Raw genomic sequence first — 9,903 nt, forward strand, 5'->3', positions numbered from 1 at the left:
GAGCGGGGCCAGAGAGGGGCCGGCATGGGCCTCGAGTTCCCCGCGCCTTGGCTGCTGCTCTTCACCTGGCTCCCAGCAGGTGAGCCGTGGGGAAAGGGGGCCCACCTGGGCCCTGGGGGACTGGGAGCCGGTGCTGCCCGCCTTGCAGAGCTGGCGGCCGGCAGGGCAGCCGAGGCCTGGGCCGCGCTCCGGCGGCTCTTGGCAGCCCCGGGGCGCCAGGAGGTGCGTGACTGGATCGTTTCACCTGTGGGAACCTGTTGTTTTCCTCTTTGATGAGCCCAGTCCCTTTGGAAACAGGTGCAACTGAGAAGGGAACCTCTAGGCTGCCCCTCCTCCCGGCATTGGGCACTTCTTCACCTCTGAAACGGAATTAGTAGATGTCGTAACACCACTTTTACGTGGTGATAATTGCTTTTAGGTTTTAGATATGGTGACAACCATATTGGCCCAGAAATGCATTTATTTCACTCCTGGGGGATTATGTGCCCTCAGGTATGTACCGATGTTCGGTGTGTTTGATTCAGAATATGTTCTACCAGGACTACAACATTCAGCTCTTCGCTAATCTTTTCAGGGTCACTTTTCTACTTTTTTTCTATTCACCCGCTTCTCTGACTTCCCCCTTGCTCAGTATCTCCCCCTCAGGGGTCCAACACTCACCTCTACTCATCTTCAACCTCTAGGCCAATCCCATGCCTGCTTTGGAAAGCCTGGCTTGTGTCTGGGTTTTTTTTTTATCTCTTGGGACTATGACAGAAGTGTGTATCTGCATAAGTGAAACCAGGTAGGAAAGGCTAGCTGAAGGTGTGGGCTCTTTCAGCCCTTTTCAGTGGGGATGTAGGTGTGATCTTGCAAACCAGAGCATATCATTTCCTGTTGAAATCTGCCCCGTTTTATTTTATCTTTTTTCTCCCTCTCTTTTAAGAATAACTGCCCTTTTACCTCTTTGTCAATGGGTGGTCAGCTCAGTTTGCCCACAGACCAATTTGAGACTTGTATTTTTTGAGGGAAAAGATGTAATATGAAGGTACAGGCAGAATCCCGTTTTTACAAGCTTAATAGGACATGAAAATCACTCAGATGTAAAACATTCAGGCAAGATTCTACAATAATTTAAGCTTATGCTGAGGGAAGGAAGATTGCAAAAGGGTAGAAAAACTAGAAAATTGGTATCCCTAAGGTCCTCTAGCTTACCACATTTTCTGCAGGATATAGAATCTACAAATGATGTGAAACGGACAAAACTAGATGTTGGGCACCCACAATACACAAGAAAATGGACCACACCTCACCTAGATCAACGTACCTGAAATTCCACCAGGGCAGTCATCAGTTTGACTATGAAAACAAATTCATAACAATCTCACAATTTTGCACAGTTTTCCCTTCTATGCCTGACATATATAGCTCAAAGTCCCAGCAGGTAAGGATTTATGAAGCTGCTTGAGCTGCCTTTTTAGGAAAATAGAGGTCTGCCCCTTCCTCTGTCCCTGCGCACTCCATCCCCAGAGTGCTCCTGAGCTGAAAGGGACCAGATTTTGTAGCCAGCAGTCATCCAGGTCAATAGGATAAGAAAAGAAGCCTTACAGATAAAAATCCCACTAGGGTATAAACCCCACTCCTTAAGGCACCAGCATATTGTTTTACAAACTACTTAGTTTATATGAAGAATATTAAACAATGAACATTTTCCTAATATTGTGATGATGACCAAAGGGTATATTCTTCTAGTAAGCACATTGCTAAATGGACAGGGACTTCAGAAAATGTTGCTCCCAGTGTTTGTGAGCCAGCCTTGCAGTGTATGTAGCCAGGATGCTGAAGGAAAAAAGACTGCTGTGTTTGCCTGACGTTCTTTAAATGGAAGGCTGCCTGCATAACACATTTTAGAACCAGAGAATGCTGAATGTGAAAAGTCCTAAGTGAGCATCTCATCTCACTTTTATTTCAGAGGTGAGAAATTGAGATTTCAACTGTTTTGATTCCAACACTTTAAGGGGGAAATAGCTCTTTTAGCAGGCATTTTCCCTGCATATGTGCAGGAAAGGTCAATAAAGATTCATTTAACTATTTAATGTGCATTTGGATTTTGCATCCATGGTGTTGGTTAACTTACTACACTGCTAAAAGCCACCAGTAAACTGGGATGATTATAGCACATAGCTCATAAGGCTTTTGTGAGAATTAAATGAAATGTAGGTTTTTAAAGCACTTAATACACAGTGCCTGGAACAGAGTGAGGACTTCATAAATGTCAGCCATGATGACAGGCAGTCATGATTTAGAACCACAGAAGAGTTTATAAAGCTAACTTTAAAGAAACAACTTAGGTTCCTCTACTCCTCCTCCACCTACAGCTATGAAACTGCAATTAATAGTCAAATGACTATCAGGTTGGATTTCGGAATCTGCCTTTTGCTAGTTGTAACTTTGAAGGAATCTCCCTTCATCTAGAAAACAGGCAAAATTCTTGACAAAACTTTTTCCTCCCCACTCCCTTCCCTTCCACCAAAAGACCAGTTCTTGTTGGGTGGATGAAGATCAAGCACAGTGCCTACAACATGGTCATCACTCAGGAAATACTGGGTCCCTCCCCACTGCCCTCACTTCTTTATTTTTAAACCAAACTTACTAAAATGTCCCTCAGATCAAACTGGTGGAGATCCGCTTCCTCTCTCACTCCCAGTATCATATACCAAAGCAGTGTTTTTCAAACGTTGTTTTTTCTTTTCACAGCTCCCAGTAAGAAATACCACTTACATTATGACATGTAAACACGTATGTAAGATTTCTAAAATAGAAACAAAAATCCTGTTACTATGTTGGGTATAAGAATAACAAATCGACATCAAATATTATGTTAATAACATTTAAATTTATAGGAAATATTCCCTAAATTAACAGTATTAAATAGAAAAATCCCATCAGATGATTTCCTCAAGGTCCACTGCGACTGGGAATATGAACTTTGGAAACCCCTCTACTAGAGTGTGTTCATTTTGTCCATCACCTTGTTCACTTATCTTTCTAAAGAGGAGTCAACCCGATCCTCTGATTAGCATCCAAGCTTCTGCCATTGCAGAGTGTGGGCCACTAGTGAAATGATGTCAGATTTTGGGCACTGACAAAGCCTCTGAGGTCAAGGAGTCATGAGAACTTAACCTAGGCCCTGTGCTCTGAGTTATGGTGAGATCAGTTTTCACACCTTTTTTTTTTCTTTACAAAGAAATAAATTTTTATCGCATGAGTAATTCTTGCTTCTTAAAACACAACATTAAGATGAAGCTAAAGTAAGTACCTGCAGCCCTTTGTATTACTGGCTGACAAACTCTGTTATGTTCACCCAACCTCAAAGTTTATTCCTGGAATGAAGTTCAGTTCTACCCCCAACTTCTAAAAAAGGTGTGTCATTTGTGCTTTTGTGAAAACATTTTAAGATCTTAGGATGGTGTTAACACAGCTATCAACGTGTAATATTATTCTTTGGGAAATCAGACCGCTGAGTCTTAAGGGACAAGATTCTTAGCATCTAGAACTCAGAATTTTTACTCAGCGGTGTGAATGAAGGTTAGGATCCTCCCGAAGACTTAATGACATCTTGATCCTTGGTGTAATAGATAGCCAAGTGGAGCTTCTCAGGGTGAGGAGCCTGTGGGTGGTGGATGGGAGGCTGCCTGCCTCCTCAGCAGCTCCATCCCAGGAGTTTGCTGAACATAAGCAGAAGTCACTCCCAGTCCCTGCCTTCCCCTCCCGGCCAGTTTTACAGATGGGGAAACCTGTGTTCAGGGAAGACACCCACCTCAGGTTGACACAGTGGAGTTAACTTGAGAACTGAGATCAGAACTCTGGCACCCTCACTCTTAGTCCATGGCCCTTTCATCTGTTTCATGCCATGGTGTAGGCTTATTTTGTTTAATTAAATCCTGGAATGCAGGTGTAGAAATAGATTGCCTCCTGTATGTCTAATTAAGTGCTACTTATTGAACATTTTAGAATGAGATGCCAGGTAATTGATGCACCATCTGTCTGGGGGTTTTTATTTTTATTTATTTATTTTTTAAATATATTTTATTGATTTTTTACAGAGAGGAAGGGAGAGAAATAGAGAGTTAGAAACATCGATGAGAGAGAAACATCAATCAGCCGCCTCCAGCACACCTCCTACTGGGGATGTGCCCGCAACCCAGGTACATGCCCTTGACCGGAATCGAACCTGGGACCTTTCAGTCTGCAGGCCGACGCTCTATCCACTGAGCCAAACCGGTTTTGGCTGTCTGGGGGTTTTTAGCCTAATACTTTTTACTTCCTTATTTGACATCCTTGGGGGAGAAATAAAATTGTGTGTTTTAAGAATTGGGAAGGCTCTGATCATGTCATCTTTCTCTAGTCCTTACTTCTGTATCTTCTGATGTGTAAATCTTAGGGCAAGGTAAGGTCAGAGGAAAGCACTTTTGACATTTTTTTAATTTCCCAAATCCAGTTAATCGCCAAGTTCTGTTGCTTAATCCCAGGATCTACCCTTTTTCTATTCCAAGTGACAAACCTCGAACATTAAACATCTTAAAGTTACTTGTCTCTAAACTTTAGAGTTTAAAGCTACTACCTCTCTGTCTGCCCAAATGATAACTTACCTGGGTTAATCTTTCCAACCTTCACTTTAATCTTTCAAGAGCCTCCACTAGATCCCCATACCTTGTAAGAGTGGGTTAAAGTTCTTTATGTGGAATTCAAGGCCTACTCATTCTTGCCTCACTAACTTAGACAGCCCTGTCCCACTGATATGGCAGGCTCTTGTACCCCCTCTTCCCTTCTTCTGTGCTTTTAATTTGGCCATACTACAAATGGTTAACTTTAACTAGTTAACTGCCATGATATTTTGAATGTAATTCAAAAAGGTCCGCCGCTTTCATCTATAGACGCTTATGGCGTACAAATGGTTAACCATTTATTTTCTGTACTTTTAGAGCACTTAAAATTTGTTCCAAGCACTTTGGACTGTCTTATATGAATTTATTGGTTCTTTTACTCAGCAAATGTTTAATGCATAACATTGCAATGGAATGAGATGCTGGGTCATTAACCAATAGGCATGCTGGCAAACAAAAGCAGACATGGCCCTGGCCCCATGGTGCTTAAAGTCTAAAGGAAACATGAGCAAATATAGAAATACAACTATGACAGGATCTATGAGAAATATCTATAAGGTACCACAACAACATATAATAGATTGATTTTGCTCATTCAGGAGGCCCTCCCTGAAGAAGTGATACTTGAATGGAAAACTAAGGAATCATCATTTCAAACTAAAGGAATAGCATATGCAAGACTGCTAGATAGGAGCTCAGTGAGTGAGGGGAGAGAAGAATGAGTGGAGGAAGTCACAGGGTGTATGGTGGAAATGGGGCATGGTAGGAAGATTTGTGTTTATCCTAAGAACAGTGGACAGCTTTTGGAGATTTTTTTAAAGAGAAGGAGTTGGGAGACTGACAGCAGTGTGGAATCCACATGGCTGAGAACCAGAGTATGAGCAGATACCAGTAAAGCTGAGGCAAGGACTGGCCATAAGTGATGGTAGCTCTTACTAGGGTGGAGTGAGGATGGACAGAGAGATTCCAGAAATACTTTGGAGATATACACACCCAATTCGATAATAGATTATATAGGGAGAGTGAGGGAGAAAGATGTCAAGGACGATTCCTAGTTTTCAGTGTTGCCCATTACTAAGATGGGAAACATTGAAGAGGCCCGGATTTGTATGGAAAGATGATGATTTACATTTGGGGCTTAATTTAAACTTTGAAACAACCAAGAAGACCTAGAAGGAGTATTTGGATCTGTGTGCCTGTCTTGTACCTTTTTGTACAGTAGTAGGGTTTGACATTCAAAGCTCTACTGGTATCAGTTTCGGAACAACCCTATACAACTTAACCATGAAGTATCTTGTTTAGGTGTTTACTTGTTTATTGTTGACTCTCCCATCAGGAGTATAGCTTCTAATAGTGCAGAAGCATTGTCTTCCTTATTTGCAACTGTACCCCCCTCATCTGGAATGATGCCTGGCTCATAGTAGGTCTCCAATAAATTATGTGAATGAGTGATCTCTGAAGGCCAGGGCATATAAAAATTTGTCATCCTGAGACCCAAATTTGCATATGCTCTGAGATTAGCATGTGGGGACATGGATGAGTCACTGCTCTGATTGATATACTTTGGGAAACTCCAAGCATCTGCCTCTTAACCAGGTTTTGTCTTCTGCCCCTAAAGGAATACCAAGTTCAAACCACCTGAGTGGCTATTTTTTCACCTGGTAGTTTATCAAAAATTTTAAAAGATTGATTATGTTCCCCTGTTGGAAAGATTGTGGTGAAACATGGGACTGTCACACTGTTGATGGGAATATGAACTTCTTCCCTGAAGTTTCTATCCTACATAATAAAAGCTTAATATGCAAATTGACCCACCAGTGGAATGACTGGCGGAACAACCGATTGCTATGATGCACACTGACCACCAGGGGGCAGACGATCAATGCAGGAGCTGCCCCCAGCCCGCAGGCCCCAGGCCAGCCAAGGCAGGTGCCAATGGGGACCCCTGATCACCTGCCAGGCCTAGGGGCCCTACCCGTGCATGAATTTTGTGCACTGGGCCTCTAGTTTAAATATAAAAGCCTTCTTTCCTTTGACCCAGCAATCTCACTTTAGGAAATATATCCTACTGGAAGGCATGCATGTAAAGAGATATTTTATATAAAGACACTCATTTTAACAATTCATGTCAGCATTGTTTGTAATAGTGATAAATCAGAAGCAACCCAAATGCCCATTATTAGGAAAATGGGTAACTAAATATGGTTCATCCATGTAGTGAATTTTCAGGTAGTCACTAAGACAATTAGGTCTACAAAATAATTAAATCTATAGAATGTAATGATATTTATCATTAGTTTGAAGAAAAAACAAAGTTGTAAGTTAATATACATAATATGATTAATTTTTTTAAAGAGCAGCATAGGAAAAGATGTGGAGGGATAGACACCAAATTATCAACAGTGGTACGTCTGGAGAGTGGAATGCATGGTGAGCAAGGAGGAGATTTTTATGTTATACCCTTCTTAATTGTTTGAAATTTCTTATTATTTTATATTACAAAAAAGTAAAAAGAGGTTTCTATGCAAAATGGTTAAAATAAAATTGTGATGTGCCTTAAATATGGTAATATCCATTAAAGGTTAAACCTCCACCATTAGAAAAGCTTATCCAGAAGGCATCTGATACACTGGAAACAGTCTAGGCCTTGGAATTTTAGAGGTATAAATTTAAATCTAGCTTGCTGCTTTCTAGCCGCATGACCTTAAACCAGTTACTTAATCTCCCTGTGGATTTTCCTCACCTATGAAATTGAGATAAAAATAAAACTTATCTCATGGGGTTTTTGCAAAAGTTAAATGAGATACTGTATCATAAAGCATCCAATACTATGTCTAACAGCATGTAAGTGCTCAGTGTATGTCAGTTTCCTCCCCAGCGTAGCCACATGCTTAGTGCCACCCCAAGACTAGCACTGTTGAGTAGCACAGGCCAGACCTTTGTTAAAAATGTAATATGTAGACATAATTCTTCCCCCACCCCAACTCTCTCCTAACTCTCGGGATCCCTTACTTTTTGTCTGTACTCACTGCCAGTCCCTCTTCCCCTTTATTCCTCTCATATTTGCACTGTTATCTAAGGAAATGTAATAAGTACCGATGGCAAATATACTTGGGGAGATAGCTTGCTCAGAGATAAACTCTGATAGGATTAGACCTGTGTACTTTATGTTAACGTGCTTCCTGGAGCAGAGGTGCCTGGGTATCTGAAAAATACTCAGGAATCAAGACCTTCTGTCAGCGTCAGCACTAGGCCACTGCCCTTGCCAGGAAAGACATGTTCTCCCCCCTCCCGCAACCCCACCCCTGGCTACCATCCCCTTTAAGCATGACCCTTCATGTGGAAAGGAGGGAAATGCCATCTAGTATTCTGAAAACAGTTCTTAGTTAGAGAGAGAGAAATCTTTGCACCTACATTCCTATGCTGTATGGATAATATGTTCTAGAAACTGTAAAACATCTTGCCCAACATGATTGTTGACAGGAAAGACAATGAAAAAATAAATGTACAGAGATGTGTATATATTTGGGAACACATGGCATTTAGTTGTAAAGATACTCTTCTTTTTCGGTATGTTTTTCTTCCACTTTAATGTCAGATGGTAGTCCCCACTCTGCACAGCAGCATAGTCTTGGAAAGTACCTCATGGCGGGAAACAGAGAATCCCCCTTCCCTTTCCCTCCTTCCCATGAGCTCTGGTATCTCATCTAAAGTTACCTTTCCACTCTTAAATGACAGGTCTCCCTCCCTTCCTCTTTCTCAGAGGACGTAAATTGTGAACTTGTGAACGGGTTTGCCAGAGTACAAAGCAACACAGCTTTAAAAGCTTCTAATGCACTAACTCATTTTGCAAAAGGAAGATAGTAGTGATCGTTTACATTTGTATCGTTTTAATTCTTTCAAAATGCTTTTACGTGATGGTCTCAGTTGATCTCGGTATTTTAAGGCAGGCAAGATACATACAAATGGTACAAATGACAGCTTGTCTTTATTGAGTGCCTAGGATGTGACAGGCTCTTTCCTAAATGCTGGACATTTATCTCACTACAACCCTATATTAGGCAAGTATTAGTATTAGTATCATTCCAATTTTGTGGGTAAAGAAACAACTGGAGTTTGGAAATAACTTATCAGGTCTTTTAAATGGTGGAAAGTGAAGGTAGAATCTGAACTCAGAAAGTCAGTCTCTAGAATTAATGTTTTCAAGGGAAAAATAAAAAGAGACAGCTATGGCCCTAACCGGTGTGGCTCAGTGGATGGAGCATCGGCCTGCGGAGTCAGGGGTCCCGGGTTCGATTCCGGTCAAGGGCATGTGCCTTGGTTGCAGGCACGTCCCCAGTGGGGAGTGTGCAGGAGGTAGCTGATCGATGTTTCTCTCTCATTGATGTTTCTGACTCTGTCCCTCTCCCTTCCTCTCTTTGGAAAATCAATGAAGTATGTATTTGGAAAAAAAAAAAAAGAGAGAGAGAGACAGCTGTGAAATTAGGTGGCAATGAATTGGGGATAAAGAGATGCCACAGGATGAAATAAATCCTCTTATATAATAAAAGGCTAATATGCAAATTGACCAAATGGCAGAACGATGGGTCACTATGATGTGCACTGACCACCAGGGGGCAGGTGCTCAATGCAGGAGCTGCCCCCTGGTGGTCAGTGCACTCCCACAGGGAGAGCGCCACTCAGCCAGAAGCCAGACTCACAGCTGGTGAGCTTCTCTTCTCCCACCTCTACGGCAGCACTAAGGATGTCCAACTGCTCCCCATGGGGACTGGCCTCAGCCATCAGTGATACATCCCCCAAGGGCTCCCAGATTGCAAGAGGGCACAGGCCGGGCTGAGGAACCCCCCCCCACCACCACCACCACCACCACCAGTGTACGAATTTCGTGCACCAGGCCTCTAGTTTAAGAATAAAAATACAACTTAAGAATTTGAAAACTTGTAGAACTAAGTTTAAAAGAGCAGTGATACAATCTCTAAACAAGGCATTTATCTTTTTTAATTTGTTCATATTTTCAACCCTGATTTTGCTGCTTTTGGTCTCTTCTTGAAAACCTTATCTGCTTAGTAATGTGTGTGCCCAGTGTGGTTAGTTTTATAGAGAAGTTACAAGCTAAAGGGAAACAAAGATGGGAGGTTTTTGCCTTTGACATGAACTTGCTACTTCCTTTGTCTTTTTCCCAATCTGGAAAACCCTCCTGCTTTTAGAGAATTCAGCATCTGACTTCCTTTCACTTGGAAGGTTAAACTTGCCTCCT

The 9,903-nt window shown here is 41.9% G+C and overlaps 1 protein-coding gene across 3 annotated transcripts in view; it reads left to right on the forward strand.

Moving 5' to 3' along the window:
* Nucleotides 1–7: 7 nt before the first annotated feature.
* The window catches only part of ILDR1 (immunoglobulin like domain containing receptor 1), a 32,523-nt gene continuing 22,627 nt past the window's right edge, over nt 8–9,903 (forward strand). For all 3 annotated transcript variants that reach the window (XM_006755338.2, XM_006755339.2, XM_006755340.2), the window contains exon 1: nt 8–79. In XM_006755338.2, coding sequence (XP_006755401.1) covers nt 25–79 — 55 coding nt within the window. In that variant the 5' untranslated portion in view covers nt 8–24. The remainder of the gene's footprint in view (nt 80–9,903) is intronic.

The sequence above is a fragment of the Myotis davidii genome, unplaced genomic scaffold (assembly GCF_000327345.1).
Source record: "Myotis davidii unplaced genomic scaffold, ASM32734v1 scaffold292, whole genome shotgun sequence".
NCBI lineage: Eukaryota > Metazoa > Chordata > Mammalia > Chiroptera > Vespertilionidae > Myotis > Myotis davidii.